At 45.7% G+C, this 13,980-nt stretch overlaps 1 protein-coding gene across 1 annotated transcript; it reads right to left on the minus strand.

The window, feature by feature from the left end:
* Positions 1 to 2,110: 2,110 nt before the first annotated feature.
* LOC119187498 (uncharacterized) lies at positions 2,111 to 12,603 on the minus strand. Its single transcript, XM_037435627.2, has 2 exons — positions 12,418 to 12,603; positions 2,111 to 2,691 (listed from the first exon to the last, which is right to left on the minus strand). Exons 1-2 carry the CDS (start codon positions 12,430 to 12,432, stop codon positions 2,155 to 2,157), a joined length of 552 nt encoding a protein of 183 aa, XP_037291524.1. The 5' UTR covers positions 12,433 to 12,603; the 3' UTR covers positions 2,111 to 2,154.
* Positions 12,604 to 13,980: the final 1,377 nt, after the last annotated feature.

Consider the following 13,980-nt stretch of genomic DNA (forward strand, 5'->3'; position numbering starts at 1 on the left):
CACTGGACTGTGGTGGACAAAGTTCATTGGGTTGTTTTTAATGACTTCCTCAGTGATGTTTCGGCCCGCGTAGAACGTGATGAGCCAAATACCGAAGCTGTATTCTTTTTTGATAATGCACCTGCTCACGCTCGAGCAGTACAGGCGGCTTTGGCTAACTCCATGCACTCTATTAAGCGCCTGCCAGCGTACAGTCTCTTCTTTAACCCTATAGAAGAAGCCTTCTCGAAATTCAAGTCACACGTGAAGGCCTACCTGAGCGAACGTCGTAATTTAGTTTTAGTGACACCGCGAGGCATTACGAAAAAGGAGGACAGGCGTTCTTTGCTGCTGGATGCGGCTCGCCACTCCATGCAACAAATACAGCACGTGGACTGCGCGGCCTTTGATCGGCACAATTTCTTTTTCGTACCTGCCGCTTTGCTTGAAGATGACTTGTGAACATCCGTCTGCGAGCCCTATGAGAGTTCTGTTTTTTTAAATACACTAACCTGTACCTACGTTGCATTTCTTGAATAATTAGTAGTAATCACTCTTGTTTTCCTGTATATGTATATGTATGTATGCACACACACACACACAAACACACACACACACACACACACACACACACACACACGCACGCACGCACGCACGCACGCACACACACACACACACACACACACACACACACACACACAGAGAGAGAGAGAGAGAGAGAGAGAGGGGGGGGGGGGGCAGAACAAATATTTTAGTGATTGCACTGAATCCGCAAGCTTCCAATGTGCGATAAGAGGCATAATGCCGCGCAAAAAAAAAAACACGTACACAAAAAAAGAAAGCTAGGCCCAAGGTCAGTTGCGTGTTATTATCATTTTGTTTCCTCTGTGTTCATTTCATTGCATTCGTCAAGTACGTCACAAAACTAACAAGCTAAACGAATAATCAGTACTGTTCATATCATTGGAGACATTTAACTTTGTTTGAATAAAAAAATAAGATCATGCAATAATGTAAAATAAAACTTCTATTGCCACATCAGGCTGGTCAGTTTACGTTGTATGTTCACTACAGGAACAAAAACATATTGGAGTTATCTCTAATTCACAGTGCGTGCCGCGCGACGGTTTTCTAATTTCTTGATTATGTAGCTGTCTTTGACCCATCACTGCCCACGACCATGCTTTTAATCTCTTAGTATGCGTTCCGGCACTCCAATAAACATACTGTGTCGTTCGCATTACACGACCTGTCCTGGTGATGTAATGTTGTAGTGTGTACCAAAGCCGATTATGAGCTTCAGTGACAGATACTGAATTTCATTGCAATGTAAAATATTCAGTAATATGTTCCTGCATTTTTTTTCGTTTACATTAAATTTATTTCACCTGCGCCAAGCACTCATTATACAAACTTGCGCATAGCAAAGTATAAGCACTCCAAACATGGCTTAAGCGAACCACGGCAGTAAATTTTTTTAAGAATACTATCGGCGAATACAAATAATAATGATTGATTCTACCTTCCGACTATTGTCTTTTATACTGTAGGAACTGCATTTCAATTGCATTGCCGTTTTTACGCCCCGTATTCTGGTTTTTGTGCGTGGATTAAACTGACTGGCACCTGAATTAAAGTCATTGGCAATTGGATTAAACACGGTGGCACTTGGATTAAATTAAATGGCACGCGGCCTGAGTGAGTTGGCGCTTGGATTAAATATGTTGGCGCTTGGATTAAATGTTTGGCACATGGATTAAATAGCTCGGCGTTCAGATTATTTCAATGGCGTGCAGATTATTTAAGCTGGCACTTGGATTAAAGTGAGCTGGAAAACCTGTAGTTACTACACGAGAGTGGATGGAGTTGCCCCGCCGCGGTGGTCTAGTGGGTAAGGTACTCGGCTGCTGACCCGCAGGTCGCGGGTTCAAATCCCGGCTGCGGCGGCTGCATTTCCGATGGAGGCGGAAATGTTGTAGGCCCGTGTGCTCAGGTTTGGGTGCACGCACGTTAAAGAACCTCAGGTGGTCTAAATTTCCGGAGCCCTCCACCTGGCGTCTCTCATAATCATATGGTGGCTTTGGGACGTTAAACCCCACATATAAATCAATCAATCATAGAGTGGATGGAGTCACGCAGTGGTAATAAATAGTTTATTGTGCGCATTTGTAGTGGTCAGCGTCCGCCGTAGCCAGGCGCTGCTACGAAGCCCGCCTGCTGCTGTCCGTGCTGCTGGAACTGGCCGGCCGCGTGCTGGTTGAAGCCCCCTTGGAAGCCTCCCGTGCCCGAGCCGTATCGGTTAAAGCTGGTCTCTTCAAATCCCATTTCGGTTCGGTAGCCCTTGGTCTCGCGGAATCCCTGCACGTTCTTGTGCTTGTCGTGTCCCTCGAAGGCCTGGCTCCCCTGGTTGAAGCCCTGCGCGCCCTGCTGGTAGCCATGCTGCTGACCACCCTCTACGTGGCCATAGTGGGCACCACCCAGCGGTACCTGGGGCCCGCCGTGGCTATGCTTGTGACCACGCAGAAGGGATCCAATCCGGCTGGGTCGCTTGTTGTGCAGGTTTCTGAGCAGTTTGCCCACACCCAGGATTCGCCCATCAACGCCTTCCTCTGGACCGGCCTCTGCGGTAGCCGGAGAGGGTGGCTCTGGTTTGGCTATGTCGGCGGCTTCCGACCAACAGACGACTACAGCCAAGAGAGCAGCCAGAAGAATCTGTAATATATAAAGCGCCTTCAGTAATTTACAAGTGATCCATCAGGGTGCCAAATGCCAAATTGGGCCAAATGGACGCATACTGATGCGCCTGAGTCCGTAGGCCGTCCTTCCCCACTTAACATATGTAAATATCAACGCTGCGGGCAAGAAGTGCTTTTCTGTGTGCAAGCTTGCCGAAGTAGGTTGCAAATCATACGTGGTGAAATATTATTTAAATAAGGCGATTGCCCAAACCAGGAAGCCATGCAGTTATTAATCCTTAGATTTCATCTTTGTGCTTGCGAAAAACAAAACAACCTTCAAAACAGACAGTGGCTACATGTGCTGCGATGTGCTTATAATAAACCAAGCCGTCCTTTCTTCACATTGTTACTGCCCAAGTCTATCAGGCAATCGTCCTCGTCTTTCGGCGGTTCACAAGGCATTCAAAGCCCTCTTGCGCTTTCTGAAGACTACCGGCCTATGTGAACGCCTTTGACTTTTGCATAGTACCACCGCCGAATTCGCGTCAGCCCATGTACAGACGACTTTATCTTTTTCCCCTCCCCTTTCCTCTCTTCCTCTCTCACATTTATACCCCTTTCCCATTACCCCAACGTAGGATGGCAAACCGGGCATGTGCCTGCTTAACCTCCCTGCCTTCTCTCTTGTTCTTTTTCCTCGTTGTTGTCCCGACGACCACACGAGAGATATATCCGGTATTAACTGAATCTGCAACGGCACAGGCGTGCACAGCTCCCCCCCCCCCCCCCTCGTGTCGCAGTGCTCTCCCTCCCTACTATGTCAATGTAAGTCTGACTTAGTGCCCCCCTCTTATGTGACTAGGGGGCTTGGCCGCTCTCCCCCTGCCTCCCTCGAGCACGCGCCTATGTGCAACAGTTCAAAAGCTTGGCCAACGTGTTCACTTCTGAGCATGAAAGCTACTATCCTTTCTCGATTACTCTCCACGCATGCCATGGTTTTTCCATTGCATATATAAATTGTGATCCGGCTTCGAAAATTGAATTTCTCATACAACTTAACGCTAAGAGAGCACAGGCAAAAGCATGCTCTCACGAGACACTTATTATTTGAGCTGCTTTGGCGTTATCTGTCGATTTCATTGTTCTCTTTCCCTCTTCTCCTGGAGCTTTCTTCACGTCGCCCAATTTCGTACAATCTTCGGGATGGGCTAATCTTTGACCAAGCGACGATATCATGCGAAGACGTCAGATGACGTAATAGCATGATGCTCTCACATGTCATCATCTTGCAGCGTAATAACGTCATCACAGACCCACCTTGGTCGTTGTGCTGTTTAGCTCGAAGGCGTGGGTTAGATTCCCAGCCAGGGCGGCCGCACTTCGATGAGGGCGAAATGCGAAAAACACCCGTGTATTTAGCTGGATAACCCCATGACATGACAAGAACTTTACTTAGGTCCTGGGGGACAGATAATAAGAAGAGTTTCTAAAGGCGTAAGGTTATGGACCCCTTGTTTAGACGGTCGGTATAACAGTAGCTCTGATTTATCAGGGAACTTCATGGTCTGTGTTTGAAAGAAAGTCTTTCGTAGCCTCCAACGCGCTTTGGAAGGAGTGTACGATCTCAGTAGTAGAGCCGTCCGGTCGTTATGCTGTCTGCATAAATAGCGTGACCTACGTTCACAGCGAGGCGTGTGGAGAGCCTGTACATGGCAATATTAAATAAGAGTGGGGAGAGTACGGAACCCTGTAGGGTGCCGTAGTTGCAAAGGGCCCTCCCGAGACTGTGCCTAGCCGAAGATGTACCTCGTATTCCGCGAGAAATTCTTGGTGTAATCATGAAAAACGCTGGCCCAGGTTAAGCAAGGAAATCTCAGTGAGGATGTGTTTATGCGCAACCCTGTCGGAGGCCTTGGAGAGGTCCAGTGCGAGGATTCCTCTCACGTGGCGAGTCGTGTTATCAAAGATGGCTCTCTAAAGCAGTAGCATATCGCGTCCTGTGTGGACAACGCCTGTCGAAAGCCAGTTAGGTTGTGTCAAAAGAGCTCCTTGTTTTTTTTATATGTTCTCTGTGTTAAGTGTCGTATGCTCCGCAACTTTGCCAACGCATGATGTAAGGGATATGGGCCGCAGGTTGATGATATGTGGGGTCTTGCCCGATTTAGGTATAAGGACGACCTTTGTGGTACGCTATTCTACCGGCACATGCCCCGTTTTTCATACCTCATTAATTTCGGCCGTAATTATCTCGATCGCCCGGTCGTCTAAGTTTCTGAGAAGTTTGTTCGTGACTCCGTCGGGTGCTGGGGCTGATCTACCATTTAAATGGAAGAGAACAGGTTTGATCTCTGACACGGTGAATGGTTCATTAGGTGCCGCAATTCCCACGTAGTATACGGTATACCTGTTCCGTGCAATCCCCATCTTTGGCGAGGGGGAGATAGGTATTTCCTAACTTGATGATGGTGATGTGTAGTGTTTTATGGCGCAAAGGCCATTTGATGGCCAAAGAGTGCCAGAGGTATTTGCTAAGTTGCTAGCTGATTCCTTCTCGGTGACACCTACGGTGATTTCATTCTTTATGAGCCTATATGTCGCAAGGCTAAGGGTGCTCTTCGACTGCTGATCGTTAAGAACACCTTTCAATAAGCTTGATCTGCTACCTCTGCGCATACGGCCATCCGTTTCGGTTCACGTCTCATCTCATTGCTGTTGGGCAAGCTGGTACGCATATATGACTCAGTCTCCTTGTTAAGAAGCACGAGTTTTGCTCTCAGTCTGCGGTTATGTTTTTTGGTTGTTCCACCTGGTCGAGAGGGCGTGTTTTGCATCCAGGAGGTGTGCGAGCCTCAAGTCCATTTTGGGAACCTCCAGGTTCGTATTTATTTCCTTTGTTGCTGCTTTAACGGCGTCGTTCAGATTATGTGACAGATCTGGATGCATCTAATTTTTCGGAGCTAGCTGTTTCATCCCTGATTTTCCGAAAAAGGTCCCAGCCGACATACTCATATCTCACGAGTGGTCTGGGTTTGACACGCAACCTAATTTCAATTATGCAATGGTCACTGCCTAGTCCCTCCTGAACGTTGTCCCATGCGCCTTCGACTTCTCGGAAGAAGGTAAGATCGGGTGTCGTATCTCTGCTGACCGAGCTACCGGACCCCCACTCCGGATTGGGGGCATTAAAATCACCCGCGACAACGAAAGGCGTGTTTCTCACCGTTCTAACTGTGGTGATTAGTAATGTTTTGAAGTCTCTTTTTTTATCCGACGGTGAGCTGTAGATGTTGAGAATAAAAACATTAAACATTAGTATGGCGTGTTCTGATGGGTATGATCTCGATTAGCTTGGTCTCGAGGCTCGCCTTGTGCGTGGAGACCACGTGCTAAACAAAAGAGATGTTCGAATTTTTCTGAGCATTCCACTACGACATCTCTAATAATTATATTGTGGTTTAGGGACGGGAAACGCTAACAGTATTATTATTATTATTATTATTATTATTATTATTATTATTATTATTATTATTATTATCACGTGAGCTTTAGTGCACTCATGTATTCTTATACACAACCCCGCCAGACGCCGGATTTTTCACGCATGAGACTTCCAATAACGGGCCCTTAAACATCTTCCTAAAATACCAAAAACAAGAGCATTATTCTCTCCCGACGTCACCCGTCTTTGCGATGGAGCACTCTCTTGGTCGGTATATACGTGAGACATTTGCTGGGAATTGTCGCCCACCATGCTTTGTCACACCCTTTCTTCCTTGTGCGCAATACATATTTCGCTACGTTTTCTACATTTGTGACGGCGCATGCTGAGATAGCAGCGTGTAGTCAAAAAGCGTCAAATATTGACTGTCTATTGCTTACATTGCTCGAGTTTCATGAAAAAAATAAGTGGCGAGGAGGAAGGGTAGTGAAGGCGAAAACAAAATTACGCACTTGGTGTGGTTTAGGGGGTCCTTTTTTGTAATGATAAGACCTAGTTAAAATTTATTGCTAGTATATGCGGCCTTTATCCATGAAAAGTCTATTTTTTTTTACGCTAAACACAAATAAAGTGTACTCCCGTGGTTGGACCAGAATTGCTGCGCATTTTTGTGAGCACGGTAATACTGAACAGAATCCCGACATCAAGTGCAGTACGAGCTACGTACGATGAAGCTCGCCAGCAGCGCACAGCGACTTCATTGAGGAGAGTGAAGATTCTAACCACGAGGCACAAACGTTGCAGTGGATAGTGTCCACGAGCCAGGCACGAAGAGCATGGCGCATGAAGCAAAGTCATTACCATCCTCCTGACTAGCACACTGCAGAGTAAAGGCCTCTACCATGCACGTTACGTTAATCAACTCGATCCTAAATGTGCTTGCTGCTGCCACGTTATACCTGCAAACTGCTTAATCCCATCTGCCCACCTGATTTTCTGTTTCTCTGTTAAGCGTTTGTCTTCTCTTGGAATGACCAACGGATATTTTACCTAAACGCTATGTGCCCGGCCCATGTCCATTTCTTCTTTTTCATTTCAACTATGATATCCTTAACCCGCGTTTGTTCCCTGACCCACTCTGCTCACCTAACTCTGTCCTTTACATCGCTCGGCGAAGTGTGGAGGCGAAGTACTACGTAAACGCATCTGAGGTGCGTCAGTGGAGCAATATAGAGCAACGGGTTACACCACGACCGCATATTAATGTGTACGACAGGAATTGCTCAACGTACAGCCGGCGCTGGAACTTTTTGCGGTAAGGAGTTAAATTCAGTATTCTATGGTGGGCTTGGGTAAGCGCTTGGCAACGCAACGAGAAAAACATTCTGTCTCCAAGCATCAACTATAGAAGCAGTGAAGCGACTCTTAATGATCGCAATAGCGTTAAAACGAACGAGAAAAAAAGTGCAAGTGCGTAATCTTCCTTTTACTTCTAGAAATGGAATGTATTTGTCAAGATGTCAATTGCCAACACCGCATCACTGGCGCAGTGTTTATTTTATTTTAATCGAAGACATGTACTATCTTGTATTTTCAAATTAGGAGTCTATAGCCCCGCATGTAAAATTGACAAGCCACATTTTCTGAAAACCATAATAGGCCCGTATAGTATAATAATGTGAAGTATTGCTGGGTTGACTTCTTTGCATGCTTTTGGGCCGACTCACACCATTGAAATAAAGTGCGACTTTTCTATCACGTAATAAAGCTGTTTACCTCTCTCTCTCGTCGTTGTTTTTTACCGGTGAGATTCATTTTATTTGCAAAATTTCTACTTTTTGTAACGCTTAAATTGACAGTGAAGTGCTGACGTATCTGAAAAAGAAACGGAAACTGAATCCTTGTCGAGGACCTTTCGACACATATCCCAACGGTGGCTCAGTGCATTAGAAGATGAGAAAATCAGTGACGATCTTTTCCACCACTTTTTTTTTTCTTTATATGAAACCGTGAGACAAAGCTCGGTCCATTTTCAGAGTGCGTGAGCTGACATTGTTCGCGGCTCTCTTTAGAGGCATGCACGTTATACAAGACGTGCTGAAATCAACTAATGCGACGACACATTTGACTGTGTTTGCACAAGCAAAATACGCAATCTCTTTTTTTTTTCAAGTGCGGTCCGTCTAATCTATATATAAAAGATAAGGAAATCGTAGTCTCTTGCGATGGTATCTGCTTTTGGCACTTCTTCAGTAAACCGAGCGTAGCTCCGCCTTCATTGTCGGCAGCATTGGCGATATGAATCATTACATTACACCTGCCTTCCATAGCTGCTGCCTGCTAGGTTCTTGGTGTTGTTTAGGGAGACTAAACGCTTGAACGTTTCTAGAATTGTAAGGTAACAAGAAGGTGCGTATGGGATCGTGCCCCACGATGTTTTCGTCAAGCGTATATACGGCCACGTCGCGGACGTATACGCCAGCGACGACCGGGAATCGAGGAAAGCAGAGAACGTCACGGAAGGAGAGGAGAGGTTCCTCGGCCTGTTCTCCTTCCGTGATGCTCGCCTACTATCGGGACCAACGAAAAGTATACACACCCCCAGCCCCATCCCGGACCATAGCGCAGACCACACATTGGCAACGCCCTGCAAACTCCAACTGTTCCATACCCCATTTTACTAAACGCGTGATGCGTCGCCTCCTCATGTAAGCTTTGCCACAACCAAGGAGAATTCCAACACACCCTTCTCACGTGCCCCACCTTTCTTTATGCTTCATTACCGGCTGTGGCTGTGTCTTACTGAGAGAGGATCATGACGAGCACTTCTGCTTTCGACCAACGCCATATCATATATACCGCGCGATGAAGATTGCGCTTCAGCGTCTTTCCGTCTGCGAAAGAGCGTCCTCCTCGACGAGACAGTAAACGACACACTCGACATGTGGATAACTATTAATTCAGCGCTGAAATATGTTTCCCGCAATACGGTGCTTTAAACTGTTGTTATGAATACGTTTGCAGATATTTTTACAGAAGCGACTATCCAAGTATCAAGAATAGTGCAGTTCCAGTGGGCACTATATATTACGCGCTATTTTCTCAGGCTCTTGCAGTGTAAATGTTTAGTCTTGACATACCTAGAGAGACACTGCGCCAATTCAAGGACGTCTGACTGTTTTACGCCATCACATACAGCGCTTACATCCGGACAAACGTGTAGTGAACAGCTCACTGCGCAGCTCGATGCCTGCGCGGCAGGCGCACCGATGCGACCTTGCGCACGCGCGCAAGGTCGCGTTGTGCGAAGTTGCTTTTCAGGGGCAGGTTTTTTTTTATTCGTTATCGTTTCGCGATAGCCGATGATGTTCATTTGACGAAATGGTGGAACTCTGTGCTGTGGGCTGCTAAACAACGTCCCATTGTATTGAATAGCTGTTCGTGTATAACAAGGGTGTGGCCATAATTTTTTTTCAAAGGTGGTATATATATATATATATATATATATATATATATATATATATATATATATATATATATATATATATATATATATATATATGTGTGTGTGTGTGTGTGTGTGTGTGTGTGTGTGTGTGTGTGTGTGTGTGTGTGTGTTGAGCAGTCGCATATGTTTTTTTATAACCAGTCTTTTTTTTAACTTGCGTAGCCAACAGCAGCACGGATATTTGCTACACCAAATGGTATAAGCTGAGCGCGTGTGCTTGCGAAGATGGTAGCCATGACAGGGCTACATAAATCAACTTAAGCGGATGGCGCCTAACTAAAACTGACGTTAACCCGACGTGATGGCTGTATTATAGGAGTACATGTGTAATATCTATAAAATCAGATAGCCAGCACTGCAACAATAATTGACGTTTCGCGAACATTGTGGTCTTTTTCAAAAGACGAAGTTCCGAGAAGTGGCACGACTCGGTGCTATAGAGTACTTGATTGCCACTCAGAATTCTCGAGTTATATTGCATTCATCGGGTCAACGCTTAGGTGCCAGTTTTTTTTTTTTTTCTTAACGCTCTCACGGTGAAATTACTGATGTCTGTTCTCGCCGTTCTTGGGTAGACCAACTGACTATCACCTGTGGCGCATACTCGCATACCGTGGTCCGTGGTATATGTGTATGTGCCACACGCGTCTAAAGGAAAGAATTTGACGACGTACGCGACGGGATCGTAACAATTTTCATGTCTTGATCAGCGTGTCACATTCATCACTGTCTTACCTCCCATATTAAAGATAGATAGATAGATAGATAGATAGATAGATAGATAGATAGAGAGATAGATAGATAGATAGATAGATAGATAGATAGATAGATAGATAGATAGATAGATAGATAGATAGATAGATAGATAGATAGATAGATAAATATAGATAGATAGATAGATAGATAGATCATAATGATAATAATAAAAATCACCATCTTAACTATACCCACTGCATGCAGGGCAAAGGCATCTCCCATGTAGCGCCAGCCTTGTGATTTCTGCTGTCACGTTATACCTTTTTAATCTGGTAGGCCCACCGAACTTTCTGTCTCCCATTCGTGCGCCGTGCCTGCTCTTGGAGTTACCTTTAATGACCAGTGGTTATCCTGCCTACGCGCTACGTGCCCGGTTGATGTCCATTTCTTCTTCTTGATTTCAACCATGATATCATTAACCCCTGTTTGTTCTCTGACCCGTTCTGCTCTCTTCCTGTATCAAGTCACACCTATCATTTTCCCTTCCATTGCTCGCTGCGTCGTCCTCAATTTAAGCTGAACCCTGTTTGTAAGCCTCCATGTTTCTGCTCCGTAGGTAAGTACCGCCAAGAGGCAGCCGTTATATACCTTCCTCTTGAGGGTTAGTGGCATATTACCATTCACGATTTTAGAATTCTTGCCGAATGTATTTCATCCTTATTCTTCTAGCACGGTGTGAGAATAAGTTATTACACCGTGTCTTCTAGTTATTTTACTCTTGTGGTGCGGCTCCGTGGTTGCTACCTGTCCTAAGTAGACATATATACTTCCAGCATCTTTGCACCTATCGCAAAATGGTGTTTTCTGTCGGGGCGTTGCTCACTACTTTAGTATTATGCACATTAATTTTCAGACCTACTCTTATGCTTTACGTGTAGTTCAGTAATCATGAGCTGTAATTCGTCCTTTGAGTTACTCATCAATGCAATGTCATCAGCGGATCGCAGGTTACTAAGGTACTCTCCACAAACTCTTATCCCCAACTCTTTCCAATCTTGGGCCCTGAAAACCTTCTGTAAACAAGCGGCGAATAGCATTGGAGAGATCGCGTCTCCCTGTTTTACATCCTTCTTTATTGGGATTATATTGTTTTGTTTATGAAGGACTATGGTTGCTGTGGATCCGCTGTCGATTTCTTCCAGCATGTGTAAGTAGGTTTCGTCGATGCCTTGATTCTGCAGTGCCTGCACGACTGCTGGTATATCGACCAAATAAAATGCCTTCTCGTAATTTATGTATCGGGGTTGGTTGTACTCCGCGCATTTCTCTATCACCTGATTAATAGTATGAATAAGGTCTATTGTTGAGTAGCCTGTACGTAATTCTGATTGGTCCCTTCGTTGATTGAACACTAATGTCGCCTAGCAATTATTTTTGTAAATAGCTTGTAGACAACGGACAGTACGCTGACTGGCTGCAATTTGTCGATTTCTTGGCGGCCCCTTTCTCATAGATTAAAATGATGTTTGCATTATTCCAATATTCTGACGGTAAAATAGACAGAAACGTTCAAAGTACCTGCAGTACGCAAAGAAATGCTTCGAATTAAAAAAAATTCGGTAGGATTACTCCCCACCCCTCCTTTCATGATCAACCGAGCTGTGTTCAAACACTAAATCAATGTCCTGCTGACTCTCGTAACCGCCGTTGAGCTTGAAGTCATCGGTTCGACCCCGGCCGCGATGTTTTCATTTCGACAGGGTCCGAATGGCAAAAGATAGTCGCGTATAAATTTAAATGCAAGCTAAAGAACCTCGCGTGGTCCAGGTCCCCCACTACAGCGCGTCTCATATCGATGTCGGGGCTTTGAAACTTTAAAAAAGTCAACCAGATTCGCGACTGGAACGCGTGAAAACTTCAGCCGCTGCCATGTTGGACGTTTAGTGTGAAGCTCATCGGGCCTACCAATCCAGTTTATACCTGGAACGTGTTTAACTTGGCGCTCAAAAACGTCCGAGCCAGATAACCAGCGTGGTGACAGTCCTTATTCCCTCTCCATTCCGCCGCTCAATGGGCTGCATGCAGCGCTTGAAGCGCAGTGATGAGAGCGTACTCACCGTTCTGCCGTTCATCGTGACGGGTGTTGCTTTGTTGGCAGAGTAATTCTGAAAGTGCGCTTCTTGGCGCTATCTCCGCGAGTGAGACGGTGGGCTGGACACGCGCCGCATCTTTCATTATAAGCCGTCCATGTTCGAACCGGTTCGGAAGCGCCGCAGGAAGGCCTCCCGGCGCCCAGCTCTCGCCGCCTAGTCAAGGTCGAATGGTGTAAACGGCGCGTTCTCCTCCCGTATTTTCGTCTCTCCATTCCCACATACGAAGAAGCATGCCATTTCGCACGTGCCGCCACCATCAGCAGCGCGTTCCCGAGGCGCTTTCACTCTAGGTTCCACTTGCGCAACGGTTACAAAAGCTCACCGGGAGGCCTTTCTTCTTTTCGCACGAACGTCGAAACCAAACACGCGCTTTCTTCGACGTCAGCGCGAGTGACGACAGCGCGCTTCTTCCGCGGAAGGACGCTCGGAGGATATTCACGACGTAACGTCTTCTGGGAAAACCTCGACGGCTAACAAATAAACATAAGCATGCATGGATACGCTGTCGCACTTGCAAATCGCCGCGCAAGTGAGCGAAGCGCTTGCAGAGCACAAGGTATTGGGTGCACAATGAAGAAAATGCGTACGCGTTCAAGGGGCTGGGGTGTTTTACTTACTTATTTATTTATTTATGCGTGTAGGGCTCAGCTTTGGAGCAGAGAAAAATTAAGCCAGTCTCTATTGTCTGCAGGACGATATTAGGTGGAAATAGTTTGCCTGGGGCGGACGTCAGCTCTTCTTGTACTTTTCCTCTCACCACCGAGCACTTGCGATGCTTCTGCCTAAACATGCGCACTATCACAAGACACGTTCGTCTTTTAGATTATTTCGCCTAGATATTCGGTGCTTCCCTTATATCCCGGAGATACATACTCTTCAAGTATATTCTCTGTTTAACCAAGCTGCGCTCCCGCGAAGTGATTTTTGTCGGAGGAACGAATCAGCTCAATTTAAAAAAATATGGAAACCCGCGGACGTTTACGTGAAAGGATTACTACTGAGGGTATAAATAGACCTAATACAGAGTGTAACTAGAAATTCACTTCGTTAGAAAAGTAGGGCTACGACCAGATGAGTGATTTCGAATGCGCGTGCTTCACTATTCGGTAGAATCTACTTATTCTGCCGCATTTTTGTTTCTTCGGTCATCTACGACTGTTTTCATTTGCTTTTTCACAATCACACACACACACACACACACACACACACACACACACACACACACACACACACACACACACCCATATATATATATACATATATATATATATATATATATATATATATATATGCGTGTGTGTATGTGTGTGTGTATATATATGCCACGGCACGGCGCGCGTTGAGTTGATTTGTATTATGCTCCCTTTTATAAGCCCATATGTACCCATTAATAATGAAATAATAATCCGTGGTTTCAAGAGCTAAAACCACGATATGATTATGATAGACGCCGTAGTGGAGGGTTCTGAAAATTTGGACCACCTGGTGTTCTTTGTGCACTCACATCGTACAGTATACATGGACCTC

This window comes from Rhipicephalus microplus, chromosome X (assembly GCF_043290135.1).
Source record: "Rhipicephalus microplus isolate Deutch F79 chromosome X, USDA_Rmic, whole genome shotgun sequence".
Taxonomy (NCBI): Eukaryota; Metazoa; Arthropoda; class Arachnida; order Ixodida; family Ixodidae; genus Rhipicephalus; species Rhipicephalus microplus.